Genomic DNA, 15,885 nt, shown 5'->3' with positions numbered 1-15,885 from the left:
GCAAGTCGTAACATCGCAGAGGGAATTTTCTTAATACTGTCAAATAACCATCGCTTTACTCGACTTTAATATTGCATTTCAATTAAAAACAATAACACTGACAGATCTAAAAACAAAAACAAAAATCGCTGGCCTTTTGATGTAACAGTGAGATTAAGGAACAGGTTACTGGGATCAGTTTAATACTACGCGTTGGTTTTCCTTCCAGTTGTTTCAATAACTGAAAACTATTTGGCTGTGAAACAGATTTGATCAGGGCTCATTTTGGGGAGTCTTAAGGATTGCTTGTTGAATGGAGACACGCCGACATGGATGGACTGGATAGTTTGCAGCTGTTGAAACAAACGGCTCGGGAATTTTATGCATTTTTCTCAGCTCATGATCAAAACAGATTCATGGCAGACTTACTGCTCTGCAGCTGGCAGTTCAATTTGTTCAAAGACGTTAGTCACATGAAAACAAAAAAACAAACATTCACATGATAATTAAAAGACAACCAAACAAGCTCTTATAGCAGAGTAAAGGGACATCACGGAAGAGGACAGCAAAAATAAAAATCATTTCAGGAAGACAAACCATGGCACATATTTAGCTGGTCAAATGACTGCTATTCTTTTTGCATAGAATAACTTCGGTAACGCCACAGCGTGTGGGGAGCTACCCTGGTCGACTATCCAGAGCGTGTGACACGAGCCTTCCCTCTCTGCGCCGTCTTAGCGGGTGCTGGAAAACACGAACGTAACTGGAATACTCAGAAAACACAAACCGCTGTTTGATAAGGCACTTTGATTTGATCCGTTAAACTCGCCGTCTCCCCTCTGATCCCAGCTAACTTTCCAGCAGCTGCGACTGCGTTGGCCTACGCTTCCAATCGGATTTGATAAGTTAGTCGAAGTACAGCACTGTCCCTCACCCACTTGTTTTCCACTGCTTCCCTTCCCTTCGTTTTTTTTTTTTTTTTTTTAGATTTTCTAACTGCAAGTTAAGTATCAAAAGCTAAAATTGGCAAAAATAGATTAAAATTTCTTCATCTCCAGCACCCTGTAAAATTATCTATTTTTTGTTCTCTTCTGTATTTGTATATGTAATGACAGATATCTACATTTTTATATATTTATATATATTTATAGGTATATAAGACGTATGTATAAAGCAATTTGAACAGGCAGGCATGGCTTTCACATCCTATTATTTTTTTCTTCTTGAGAAAGTTAAATGATTGTGGGCTCAGGAGTTAGACTGCGACCACAGGGAGGTGTGACACATTGTGGATGCGCATTTGTAGAGATAAATGAGTTCTCACTAAAACAATTAAAACTTGAAATAGGTTTTCCTACTCACATGAGGGCCACATGCCAAATTTTGCAACCCAAATGCCAGGATGTTTAAAATGGGCTTACGATATAAACCGACTACAATGTTGCAATGCACAAAAACAAACAAGAAAAAACACAACAAAACAATGCCCTGTTAGCAATGTGGCTTTGGATGATAATGACAACACAGGAGATAAAAACATGTACTAAGGGCCCTTCCCCCTAAGATTGTATATGATTAGCATGTTGATTTTAGTGTTAATTTCTGTGGGTAAAACAACAAAACAAAAAAAACACTTGACTAGCTGTCTATTCCACCTGAAGGCAGGCACCAGAAATTACACCTGTCCAATCAGGAGAATCGCAGTGAGAGCCCTCTGTGAGACAGGTGCACAATTGCTGATATATAATTCATTGGAAACCCCTTTGGCTACATACGCACACAACACTTTCTGATCACAGCGAACTCATTGAGATTTGTTTCTCTAAATACATCAGGCACTATATAAAAAGGATGTAGTGTGGGCGGGGACGCAGAAAACAATCTGCACCCTCTCAGTGTCCCCTAAACCTCAGCTCACCCTATTTTCATTGTATTAATAATAATAATTAAAAAAAAAAACAAACACACACCCATGAGCTTAAATTAGCCTTCCCATCTCACCCTTCATTTCTTAGTTTGAGCAGCCTGCTTAAAACATCTGCATGCGTTTTTTTATTTAACTGAGCCGTTCTCCAACTCGTCAGCTTAAGCGATGCTAATTAGTCAAATATGAACAACAGAAACAAAAACCAAGTGAAGAAAAATGACACAAAGTAAAGAAATGAAAACCCAATCATAAAAAGCTTATTTGCAATCATTTCAGCCATGCTTTTTTAACAACAAACAGCAAGAAAGCCGTTTTGAGGGGGGGTAGCACACCCAGAATGTGTCAGCTCATTACATTTTGGAGCTCACAACGGCACTACATGTGAAACATGGACAGGAATTAAACATGTTAATGTGAGTGCACGTTCTCTTTCCTTCTGTTTCTTTTTCCGTCCCAGTGAGTGGGTGTTGGAACAGGGTGGGGGAGCCCTAATTTTTTTATTTTCCTCCCCCTTTCTTTTGCAGAGGGATGATGTCATTGCTCTCAATCCAAATTGTTTGCATCAAATGCAAACTTTGAAATTTAATTTGCAAAACTGAGGGTCAAATTAAGAGGATAAAGGAGAGTGGGCGGGTAGGCTTGGGGGGGGGGGGGGGGGGGTCTTTATTGCTATATAATTCAGTGCAGATTCATGAGTAAAAACACAAACACATCCACCCAGTACATGACTTATGAAGAAAAGAAAGAGAAAGAATGGGAATTGAACTCAATGAACAGAGGGGGGTAATGAATATTACACAACATGTTGGGTTTTGTTGTGTTTCTGTGAAGATTCTGCGTTTTCTGTTTTTTTCTTTCTGTCCTCTTTTTTTTTTTGTTTTTTTTTGTCAGAGCGTGTTAGGGTAAATGTTTGGGCTGGCGCCTCTCTCTTTCTTCTCCACTTGCGTCCGAGAGGCTAGCAAAGGCATTACCAGTTAACTGATCAGCAGGCAGGCTTGGGGCGGCTCGTCATTGGGTGAAGAGTTCAGAGGTCAGAAGGTCATGTGTTAGTTGCCGGTGGCGGCTAGGTGGTTAGAAACAAAAACAAAACAAACAGAAAAAAAAGATAGAAAGGATATTAGTGTCAGCAAGAGAGACTGGAATGACATTTTAACAATAAAATGAATGCAATCTCTCATGTTGTGCCCCCCCCACAACCCCACTAAGATCCCCTGCTACAATGAGATGAACCTAGCTAACATTGTTATCATGACATTACATCATGATACAAACTAGTAAGCCCCCACCCTGAATCAGGCAGCTTGGTGGTTTTAATAAAAGCGTACACTGCCCCACAACCAAAACACAGAAGCAAAGAGAGGCCAAAAACAAAATCTAGTGTTTTAGTGTGCCTTTTTCTTTCTTTCAGTTGGGTGCAAGTTGCGGTGTGATTAGTGGTGGGGAGACTTGCAACAACTAATGTTATGTGAGCGACAAGTGCGACTAGTGTTAAATGTGCAATGAATAGATGAATCGACATTTTTCGATTCTCTCTCTTTATTTAACAGTATATTTTTTAATATATATATGTATATAAATAAACACATGAACATAAATACATTTGATATAAAATGCTCAAATATAAATGACAGTACCTCATGTACAAATGAAATATTAAAAATGTCTTTTTAGCTTTATTTGAACATTTGCGAACACACCGCAGAGAATGCAATCTACGCCAGCTTTTGTCTGTGCGAGTCTGTCATCCATTTAAACAAACAAACAAACAAAAAAAGTAAATTAATATTCCAAGGTGAAATGTTTGGCAGCAGCACAGCTACTTGTCCTGGATAATGGATACAGTATAGGAATGCGGTCTCCTTCTTATGAGCTGAGGGTATAAATCATGTATGGGAACAAGCCTGCTCCCTTTTAGGCGCTAATCTCACATCACAGGAATGTCATTATACATTTTCAGCACTGCTTGCAAATACTACCTGTTTTGGGTTCACAGCTGCATAACCAAAAAGCTGTTCGCCTGAGCTTACAAATATGTATAGCCTACACACATGGTATATGTTAAGTACTATATGTAAACAAAATGTGCATGCCACCTTCAACCATTTAGCTGGTGAGTGGATAGAGGGTAGGAAAATTGGTGAGGAAAAGAAATAATACCGACAACACAGTCGCGACCATAAATTTACATTAACTAAAAACTTTCACTCTATTTTCGCCAACTGCATATATTTCATTGAACTGTGTTCAATCAATTACAATGTCTACTTTATTTCCACATGACCATAAAAAAGAAAAGAAAACAAACAAAATAATTTGTTACAAGATAAAATTCATTTCAGTATTTTTCACTGTCAAATTCCCAGTGAGTCAAAAGTTTACATACACAGCTAGAAAGTTCTAAGCTTCCAGAAATTACTTTTTAACTGGGCTGAATGAGGCGTTAGTGGGTGAGGGTGAACCTTTGGATGCATTTAAGGGCCTATTCATAGAATCCGTGCCTCATTGCATTTAGGAGCCAGGAGCAGGTGTTTGAAGTATTAAGCCTCCTCGGCCATTTTAGGGGTCAATTAAGAAGCTTCGGGCCACAGAGATTTTACATCTTTGAGTAAGGAAGCCTAAATTAACACCCACAAATGAATACGTGTGATTTTAAATATCCAAGAAACCACAAGGAATTGATTACGAGCTGAAGGCATCAGATAGAAATGTGACATCTTCCACCTTTTAAGAGAGCGACTCATCATCATGACCTGTTGACCAAAGAGGAAGCCATTACAGTAAAAACTGCAGTGAAAAGCTACACATACATTTACAGATGATCATCAGCACAAAAACAAAGCCTTAAAAAAAAAAAAAAGCCTTTTGAGCTACTCTGAAGGGATAAGCACAAAAATGAGGCTCCTGGTCTTAATGGGAAAAAACATGCATATTTTGTACATATCTGGTTTTAAAGCCTTAAAGGTGGATGATGTCACACTTCCTCCAACTCCTTGAGTACTTCCTTGGTTGTGATCCTGGTGGACTTAAATGTTTCCAAACGTCTTATTTGTTTGTATAAATCACTGTAAAGTTGCTTGTGGTACCATTAGTGTTTTTAAATGCTCTTAAGGAGGAGATCCCCCATTCTTCAATGCAATAAGCTGTTTTACCAGCAGGCTAAAGGTTCCCTAATTAATGCTTAATTATGAGTTGATCATACTGAAGTTTGTAGAGATCATTCTATCATTTTCTGGGATAGTCCATGCCATTTTCCTGGTGTATGTAAACATGAGACCAACTGAAAATCTGACAAACTGAAATAACTATCTTGTAAGTATTATTTTTAAATAACTTCATAGGGAACTAAAGTAGCCATTATATCTGACTTAACACACATTGCTTGGTAAATGAGTTTGAAAGTTTTTGCGAAGGGTGGTGTAAACTTATCGCAACTGTATTCACATTTCCAACTAAGGCATTGAGGCATAACAGGCCTAATAGTCATTGAACATGCATCAATCAATAGCAGAGAGTAGCTAAGAGACTAAACTGACCTCTGTCAGCGGTCACAATCCTTTGGTAAGGATGGACCCGCGTGTCATGCCGTCTCACTTTAGTAGCCATTGCACCTAGATCATAACAGGGTCCACAAGGTTAGAAACCATTCACTTTGAGGAGGGAAAACAGTCCTTTTTTTTTTTTTTCTTTTTGTTAACACAGTAAGCACATTCACATTTAAATCATTATCACTTACGGTGCTTGGAAAAATACAATAATACATAGAACAGAATATAATACTATAGTACATACACGCCACAACTCTTATGCATAGAAAAATGCAGTAGAAAAAATACTCTTTTTTTTTTTTAATAGTGTTTGACTTTGTACTTAAAAATGCATAACTTAAGTCATAAATTCCACAGTGCTCAGAGTCATACAGGGGACCTCGTTTTAAAGGGGCAGAGGCTCCTGGGTTGTCTGGAAAAATAATGCGAGTCTTCCAGTGGGATCCAAAGAGGGGACTGAGAGAAATCTGTCTCTTTATTTTGAAAGGTGGGCAAAATCCAATACAACGCTGATGGTAATTGATTCGTACTAGACGCCACCTGCCTCTCTCCTACCCGCCGTTTCATCATTTCTCTCCAGGTCAGTCTGCTCACTCACGGCACAGGCCCCATTCTCCTCCAAAATATGTCACAACTTATATTCCTTTCCTCTGCCATTGCTGAATCTGCTTCATATCAGGAAAATGTAGCACGATCAAACTGTCCATGTTTCATTACAAGTTCCAATTATAATCGCCACAAATCCCACGGCCAAAAGTCAACTCATTTTCTCCGGAAGCAATCCGGAAGTGTGATACGGGGGGGGGGGGGGGGGGGGGGGGGGGGGCTCTAGGATTTCAAGGGTTCAAGGGACTTCAAGGGTTTAATTCAGAAATTATCAAGTTGAAGTGTGTGTGAATTTTGACTCATAACTATGCAGCATCCTGCACTCTGTGATGGTAGCAGATGGGCAGTGATTCTGATGGTGTTTATATACAACAGCCACTGCACGAGTGTGTGATAAGAGAGGAGTGTGTTCCACAGGGCCCTTTTCTGCTGAAGGCACCAATCGATTGCGTGAGTAAATAAAATGCACTAAGCTGGTGTAACCCTGCAAGTTAAGAGAGAAAAGCCAGTCAGCTTCCTCTGGTCTGTTCTACACAAGTATCCCAGGGGCACCTCAACTACACCTCAACACATCAGATAAAAATCACACTTTTGTCTGCTGCAAGCATATGAGGCTGTGGACAAGATCAAAGGAGTACAGTATCAAATTAAGGAGGCAAAGCGACTGAGGAAAGGCATCCAGTGCCCCAATGTGGGAAACAGCTTTGCTTTTTTTCCTTGTTACAGCCTCAAGTCTGATATGTAGCATTTTATCAGACTGATTCTTCAGTGCATGCTCAGTCGTTTCTTGGTAGCAGACATGTTGAGCCTAAAGCACCACTGAAAACGATATAATACATCGAGCCTACTTTGCACTGTACACCCGACACAGACTAAGGGGGAATGTCAGGTATTAGCACGGTGCTCAAGTTCAAGACGGGTGAATCTACAACAATGGAGAGAGGGCAAGGAGGAGGAAAAAAGAAAAGACTGGAGGAATTTAATGAACATCCCCAGTGGGAGTGAGAGCGGGACTATCTACAGGCATTAAGGCCTGTCTGCAGAGAACAGCACAGAGAATAATTTCAAAAGCTGCAGAAATCCACAGGGGTCTGCCGCTAGACTGAATACGCCTCCAGGCCAGTGCTGAAAGGGTTATAGAGCAGGCTGCATGTTGCTTTCTCTCTCCTTTTTTTTTTTTGTCAGCATGCTGCATTTCAGACTGAAACAACTCCTTTATAAACCTTGCAGGGAAAAAGGCATTGTAAACCTGAGCGTGTAATTGTTTCCCTCCCCTCCAAAATAAAACAACCGCAGTGTAAGGTACATGTATAAAAACTATCCAACAGCCTATCCAGGGCAATTTTTGTCCCTCTTTTCCACGTTTAGTGTCCGTGTCAGCCACACAGCTGGTTATCCCATTACCAACACCTTCACCAGCATATCCACCCAATCAGTTTGTTTTGCTCCTCAGGTGGACACGACATATTTACCTTTCAATAAGTCCTGACTGTGGCTCAGGGAAGCCGCATCCAACACCCCAGCTCCGGGGTAAAACAGCTGGCCTCCTGTCCAGGATGGCTAAAGCTGGCCGCTGTACCTGCTGCACCCATGCTTCCCCAGGCTCTCTTACCTAGAACCCCACTGTGCTCAATGGGGTACTCCAGCAGGGAGGTGGGTGCCAGGGCGTAAGGGTACTCGTAAGGGGTGGTGTAGATAAGCCCACCATCCGGTGTGGGAGGCACCAGGGTGGGCGTTCCATTAGGCAGCATAGCAGCCATCTGTGTGGGCCGGATGAGGTTCATGATGGGTGCCCCGGCTGGTGTTGGTGGCCGGAGTGCCGGGGGAGGCAACACCTGACCTGTAGGGGCCGCTATGAGACGGGGGCCCTGAGCAGCTGCTGCCGCCGCTGCTGCAAGAGAGAACGCAAGGGTGGCTGCCATAAGCAAGAGAGCGAAGGACAGGAACAGACAGAGAAAAGGAAAGAGGACAAGAGAAGTCATAGCAGTGTGGTTGATCACAATCACAGATGGCCGTGAAGGGTGAAAATACAAAGGAAGAACAGAAGGTAGGAAAGGAAGTGGCAGTCAGAGAGGGGAGAGGGGCAAAAGGGGAAAAATTAGTTCATGCAATGATCTGGTGATGGACCACAGAAGCCACAGTTTTTTTGCAAATAAACATGTATGCTGAAAAATAAAGAAAATAACCAATCACACCAAAAAGACAAGAAGCACAAACTGCTGACATTATCCCAAAGCATTCACGGCATACCAACCACCACGGCAGCTAAGGGAGCGCATTCATCTGCTGGAAATAAACAACACAAAGCAAACACAATGGACCTGTTGACTGGAGGAGACACAATGTAGCACAAGTTTTTACTGTAAGCTGAATGAAGATATATATATATATAAATAAAGACCACTGTGAGTATAATGGTATCATATTACACTTCAGATGTCTGCCATTATAAATGCTGTTCCTCTGTACAGTCAGCAGTTCATTTAGATTGATGATGCACAAACACAAGTCATTCTTTTTCTGGATTTGTGTTGCCATAATCTGTGAACCATGCCAAACAATAGATTAGTATTAAATGCAGCTGGATCGTAGAATCAACATTATTTTATGAATTTAATTATACAATCACGATTAATCTTTTTCTTTGTGCTTGGACCCCAGAAATTCCAGCAGTGATTATGCTTTTAGAAATGACATTTCATAAGCGACTATAGCACAGACAATACACATGTGCAAACCCATAACTAACAAGCGGCGTGTAGCAAGTGACATTCTGAGGTACAATTTAAGTTTGCAGATCACCAAGGGCAAGTGATACAGAGCTGCTGCATATGTACTGCAAAGGAAAGGATGAATGGGAGGACTGGTGCATAAAGAGGAAAAACTGAAAGAATGAAAAGTCGAACTTTCTTCTAATCCTGGCAAAGTAGATAAGATAATATCGAGAGGGGTGACAAATTAAAAGAAAAGAAAAAAAAAGAAAAGAATAAATACGTACAGAAACATGAGTGGCAACTGGGGGAAAGTTTTGATGAGACGCAGTTAACAGATCTCAACCCAAGTGAGCACCTATAGAAGATTTTGGACCAACGTGTTAAGCCAGTGCTCTTTTCCATCATCAAAGCACCAGATGATGAATGTCATTTAGAAGAATGGTGTTCTAATCCTCCAGCAGGGTTACAGAGACATGTAGAACCAATGCCAAGCTGCAAGCTGTTCTGCCAGAACATGTTGAGCCAACACTTTATTAAGACATTCTATATTGGGGTTCTTTTTTTCTTTCTTTCTTTAATTTGTCACCCATTTGTATATACAGATAACTTTAAATGTTATAATCTAGTGAAGGTAAAAAGTATCACTTAAAGTAGGGGTGGGCAATATCACTTAAAATTAACATCATGGTATTTTTCGCTGCTTGGCTGATGACTGTATCATGTCACAGTAGTATTGGGTTTGCACTATATAACGTCTTTATAGCCCCATCACACTAGAGGCGGAATGCCGTTGGAATTAATATTCATTGCATAGTCCGGAACAGTCTAAGTGCATTCTAAAACCTCTGACTGCATTCGAAACAGTTGGATCCATTCCTGTGGCCGGGCCGAATGTTCTGCTCATGCTCAAAACATTCGCGGTGCAGTTGAAGTGAAGACATAATCAAACAGCATTCGAAGTGTATACTAAATATTCTTACGGCATCCCAACAGCATTCAAACATTGTGATCATATTTGAGGGAAATATCAAAATGGTCAGCCACTTCTGAACCTGCCAGAATGTTCCAAATATGTCTTGGATGAACCAGGATGCACCTCGAGTTGCACCTTGATTGCCTTCCAACTAGACTGCGGGTTGCAATCGTACGCCATTCAATGTACATTCTTATTATTCTTACCGCATTCTTACATCATTCTAGGTATTCCTACTGTGTTCCAACTACATTTGAACTGCATTCAAAAAACAATACACACAGAATGTGCAAGCATCATTCGAGGTGGATTTGAAGCACAGTGTAAGTATTCGAAGAATTCTTTTCTGTTTGAAAGTCCCTCCAGAATCTGGCATGAATTTTGATCTTTTCTTCGTTCTGACTGATTCTGCTTAATTCTAACTAAGTGTGATGGGGTACATTAATAATCTTATTTGAGCAAGAGTTTAACCTGGAAGATGTTCATTTTCACATCTGCTCCTTCAAAGTTGAAACCTGGATGTAAAACGTCACAAATAAAGGCGCCTTGACACTTGCACGACTTTGATCTGCGCACTTGCGCACACACACTGCCGTGCAGAAAAGTAAACTCGTCGCAAACCCTTGTAAACTGTGTGGTGCTTTGTGCAAGTGCGTGAAGAAAATGTTTAAATGTTCAAAATGTCTGTCACGCATTAATTACATGAACTGCATGTGAACATTGCACAAACAATTAAAAACACTGCGTGTGAGTGCGAGTGATTGCTTCAGCACAACGCATCACAGCACAGCTCATCTGATCAATTATAACAAGATGTTAAATGTGTATCATTTTCTTATTTTATTGTACTGTTACAAGTATTATTGCTTATCCTTGCAAACACTGTTTGAGGAACATTTTCTTCTACTTGCACCCATCTTGTGTGTTTTTTTAAGAGCTGACGTAACGTGAATTTCTCCTCTGTGAGATCAATAAAGTTTTATCTTATATTAAAGCTATCATAAACATAATTTTACAGCTACTCATAAGAAGGAATGAACATTACAAATAATTACCTTATAGAGTGTTCCAAATGTGTTCTCCACCTCATGAAGCGCATGAGAGAGAGGGGGGGCTGCAGCTGGAATGGTCCTCTGTAATTCCGGACGCGATTAGAGGTGTTTTTAACAGCCAAACTCAGAGAAAATGATTAATCCACTACAAAATAATTTTGTTATATATGCAGCGTCCAGCAAACAAAGCACAGCATCCAGCTGGGAACACAGTGCGTGAGAATGCGGAGCCAAAATGTGTGCAAGTGTCAAGGCACCTTAATCCGTGACTGCATTTTATTAATGACAATTAAAGCTTAAACGAGCCTGCACACAGTGTAAAAGTACTCTGCTTCACACAACAGAATCACACTTTAACCATTTCCATGACCGTTATGTATTCTTGTGACCATGACTTTATAGCCAGTTAGCTCTATATGCATGTAAGGTGTTTTGATTCACGCGGTGCACAGCAGAACCCAGAAAAACAAACGATTAATGTTACACAGACCACCTCCACCTCCAGCTGTACTGATGACAGCTGTGATGAAGATATTGTTTTCCAAATTAATGAATATTTGGCATTATTATCAATTACTGAGGCGTTGCTGGGCCGGCAGCATAGATTTACATTTACGCTACCTGTCTATACCTGCCCGCAGTAGTGGACGGGTATCCCAATACCCGCCCACTACTGTCATAGCATGCGCAACCCAAGAACTGTCCACAGACGATAAAATGAAAAGGCGAGAAGTGTGTGTTGGTCACAATATGACAGATATTTACCCTCGCCTAACTGGGGCGAATTACAGTCATTTTGGGTGACTGGGCATGGTTGTCAGGCCTCTGAAAATGCATACCACCCTCCAAAAGCATGTTATTGTATTATTATTGTCCTTTGAAGTCATTAAAACTATTTCTGGCCAAGCAGGGGCTCTGTACTATTATACGGGAAAAGTGGATTTCTCAGTGTTGGCGGCATTGTGTAATCAGTTAGGACTATGACAGTGGTGTACCGTCCACCCCTAATTTAAAGAGTAACACAGAACCAGAGATCCTTGTTGTTTTAAATGGTTGGCTATGTAGCTACATTATTAGTTTTGTGAGTATGTTCACAGCAGAGTGCTTACGCGTTTTGATATTGTTGTCTCTGTATGTCCCATTGAGAATCGCCAACTCCATCAGCTGCATCTTCTTCAAATTGTCTTCTCCCTCCGCCTGCAAAAACAGAAATTTTAATATCCATTCAAAACCACACACCAAGCAGCACACAGACTCAGAGCAGTCTACAGATCAAATGATACAATACAGATAGACCATTTCACGTAACTACATGGCCCGGTGTCGTTAAAAGCTACAGTGGGGGTAGCTAAATCATTTGGACATGACATGTCATCTGTTCTCCACAAGCACCAGTTGGATTCGGTTTAGGGAAACAGAGATGGAGATAAGCTAAAGTGCTGTTGTCATGGCAGAGTGCCTTGTTACTAAAATGCTGACAGAGACATTAAGTGTGGGAATGCATATTCACAATCCATATCAGAATGATAATTACTGTAATTTTCTTTGCTCCCTTGTGCGCAATCAAATACGCAATAACCGCCCAGGCTAATGTCAGTCCTGTCAATTAATGTTTGGATAAATAAATACAAAAGCAGCAGCCACTGTCATTATTGCCAAATTAGTACTGAAATTATTCACGGAAAGCAATTAAGATAGCACCCCCTCCTCCCACTTACACCCTTCCATTCCTCCTTCTTTCCTCTCTCTCTCTCTCTCTCTCTCTCTCTCCACCCCCTCTCCACCTCCACTTCCCCTGAAGGTACCGAACACTCAATAACAATGACAACACAAAAGCCCTTGTGATTTCCCAAGTTGTACATCATAATTTAAGGGTGACCTTATGTGAATTAGGCTACAAAGTGAAGGGTGCAAAGACAGGCTAGGAAAGCCTTACTGGCTGAAGATCTATCTTGCATATTTGAACCACTGATGTCTTGGCTTTTGCTGCTAAATGGTTAAGATTGTGACAGCCTTCTCACTCACCAGGTCAGGTCGAAAACAGAGTACACACTCAAAACACTCAGTACACATAATGCATATTGAATAAAGGAGGTCAATTTGTTAGAGGTGGAAGTCCTAAAAGGAAGAAGGCAGATGCTGAACCTCCTCAGTCTCTGTATTCTATCTCCACACTGTGTCTGTCTGCAGGACTAATTCGGAGTTCAACAACAGTCTGCTGCTCTATTCAGGGGACGATAAGAAAGAAAGACGTGAAAAGAGAGAGGGGAAAGAAAGGAATAAAGAAAGAGGGCTCAGAGTTAAGTTCTCCCTTGAGACTCGTCTTCAGCACTGCCACAGAAAGAGGAAGAGAAAAAGTGACAGACTGGTCTCCCCTGACTAAATATAAGGCAGTGGTTCGCTGTGTGTCGGCACACACCATGTTTAGTGTACCACAGAGCTGCCAATTAACAAAGTAAGAAGTCTCTGCGCTACTGTTCCCTTTTCATACCTCTCCACTCTTTTGACTCAGGTCAGTCCTTGGCAGAGCACATAAACCGCATGACACAAAACGTGTTAATGTTGCAACTTTTTTGGAGCAGTAAAAGTCAGAAATACAGATGCTGACATAATGTACTGCATGTCAATATCACTGGTGATAATTTTTGTAATAACACACTCTGATGACAGACTAAGCAGTTAGCACGGTTGACTCCCAACTACATGGTCCTTGGTTTGAGTTCATCTACGCTCCTCGTTAAAAAAATTAGTTGCCAAATATTCTGATCATCAACTGAAGTCAATTCAAGTCATTCAGCAAGAGAAAATAACTGCTCCTCAAATATGGAGCTTATACAGTAAATACAAAGGTTTCAACAGATACCATCAACAGTCGCCAATATCAAGCTACTTTACAAAATGCAATGTTGTATAAGAGCTAGTGATGTGTGGGTCCATTCACAAGTGACCCAAACTCACCGAATGCTTTATTTCAACATGACGGAAAAGTGAACCCAACCCACAACATGGCATCGCTATAAGTGCACAGAAGGTAATCAACACTGCTCTCATCTCCATGAACGACCACTAAAGATTTTCTAAAAAGGCACCGAAAGCTATCTATAGACAGAAAACCTTAATTTTTTTTAAGAGGAGATCCCTGAACACTCACTCACACTTTTAATATAAAGATGATTTACCGCCCCCTGCTGGAATGGCATGTGAGCCCAGGATTTAGTGAGCAATGTTAGCTAATATCCATAGCTCCTCCAAAAATATTTGTCCTATCAATGTTCCTTCTTGGCGGAGTTCATCCTTGACCCAAAATACTTAAGCATACTAAACGGCAAATGTCAGCTGTTTCTCAGTGATCAGTTATACACACACACACACACACACGCACGCAGGTGGAGATTTTTGTCTTTTCTGCATTCTGCTGCAAGCAGGTGCTTTTCATTTTAGGTACAAACAGAGACGGTAGTAGAAGACATCAAACGCCATACACTTCTCACTTATGGTATCAGCAGCAAAACTAAACTAACTAAACCAACAGAACTACAAAAACACAATAAATCAATAACACTGTTTAACTAACATGAACCACAATAACATTTAAAACTCCAAACTCCCATGATGCACTGCAGCACAATGTCCATTGTTTACTGGTTAGATAAAATTGCTAATTTCTCCAAAAATATTTGTCCTATCAACTTTCCATTTTTGCAGTGTTCATCCTTGACTCAAAATACATAAGCTTACCAAATGGCAAATGTCAGCTCTCCCCAGTTTCTGCATGATCGAAGCCATAAACATACATGCAAGCACACAGAGGCCACTTGGCTATTATAACACACACACATACATACACATATATATGTATGTGTATATGTGTGTGTGTGTGTATATATATATGTGTGTGTATGTGTACACACACGGCTTTGCCTGGGTAAGGAATAAATAAGCCTTTTCATTTGTAGTGTTTATGGTGCAAGGTAGTGCCCACGTGGATAATGTGACTGTTTCCAGAGTAGAAGGTTCCCACTTCAAGACTACCTCTGCCCATTCTCCATGTATGTTATGTGGAGCTGCATCAGGATGGGCACAGCATGGCTGCCCATAGAGAATATTTTGTTAAATGTGCAATAAAACATTTTGAATATACCTACGAGGAACCCCAAAGCACAGTTTCTCTTTGGTGAACAGCACACCAAATTTGGTGTAGATAGGCTCAAAACCTTTTAAACAGCTGGCCTTCACACCACAACTACTAAATAATACTTCTCCCGGGTATCTGTTCAAATGCTCTGTATGGCTCTTTACTAAGTTTTATCTCATTTTAATTCAGATCTTGACTACTAAAACCTTGTACAATAACAAAATACAAAGTCTGGCACATTCTGCTAATGGCAATTGCAAATTAAAATAGCTGTTTTATCATTCTTTTGAGTGTATACAAGTGTCTCCCCAAAACCTGTGTCAGTGGTTGTTTGACAGTGAGCTGTGTCTGACAATACTTGTTTGACAATATTGAGAGGGGTTTTTTTAAGGTAGAAAAATAAGAACAGATTGCATCACATAGGAGCTTGAATAAGTCAAGCTTTTAGCAGTTAACATTTATTATAGATGCATTAAATCAAACTTTCCATTTTTACCTTCAGTTTTCAGAAAAAAAATGACATTTCCTTCTAATGTCACAGTGGTCACATGCTTTTGGTAATAGAGCAACAGGAAGACTGTGTTTGGTTTTCCTGTTGAAACAGATATTAAAGTGCCCAGTACAGTGCTGTGAAAATGTAGTTTCACGTCTCCAGGTTTCTTCTATGTTTACTGTTTCAAATAGTCAGATTTTAAGATAAATCAATGGTAACACGAGTAAACATGAAATACAGTAAATCTACAACCCCTGGCAATAATTATGGAATCACCGGCCTCGGAGGATGTTCATTCAGTTGTTTAATTTTGTAGAAAAAAAGCAGATCAGACATGACACAAAACTAGTCATTTCAAATGGCAACTTTCTGGCTTTAAGAAACACTAAGAAATCAAGAAAAAAAGATTGTGGCAGTCAGTAACGGTTACTTTTTTAGACCAAGCAGAGGAAAAACATATG

At 40.4% G+C, this 15,885-nt stretch overlaps 1 protein-coding gene across 5 annotated transcripts in view; it reads right to left on the bottom strand.

The window, feature by feature from the left end:
- Positions 1 to 2,684: 2,684 nt before the first annotated feature.
- Positions 2,685 to 15,885, bottom strand: part of qkia (QKI, KH domain containing, RNA binding a) — a 150,155-nt gene continuing 136,954 nt past the window's right edge. The window contains exons 5-8 of one of the 5 annotated variants that reach the window (XR_004557967.1): positions 11,906 to 11,993; positions 7,530 to 7,972; positions 5,440 to 5,514; positions 2,685 to 2,969 (exon numbers count right to left, since the gene is read on the bottom strand). Coding sequence is in view for 3 of the 5 variants with exons in the window: in XM_034160070.1 (XP_034015961.1) it covers positions 7,554 to 7,972; positions 11,906 to 11,993 (507 nt within the window). In the remaining 2 variants the exon portion in view is untranslated. Of the gene's footprint in view, positions 2,970 to 5,439; positions 5,515 to 7,349; positions 7,973 to 11,905; positions 11,994 to 15,885 lie in introns of those variants that run through there. The other 4 variants (XR_004557968.1, XM_034160071.1, XM_034160072.1 and 1 more) reach the window with 4 other exon arrangements.

The sequence above is a fragment of the Thalassophryne amazonica genome, chromosome 19 (genome assembly GCF_902500255.1).
Source record: "Thalassophryne amazonica chromosome 19, fThaAma1.1, whole genome shotgun sequence".
NCBI lineage: Eukaryota > Metazoa > Chordata > Actinopteri > Batrachoidiformes > Batrachoididae > Thalassophryne > Thalassophryne amazonica.
The sequence above is the reverse complement of the archived record's forward strand: the minus strand, read 5'-3'. Positions and strand labels throughout refer to the sequence as shown.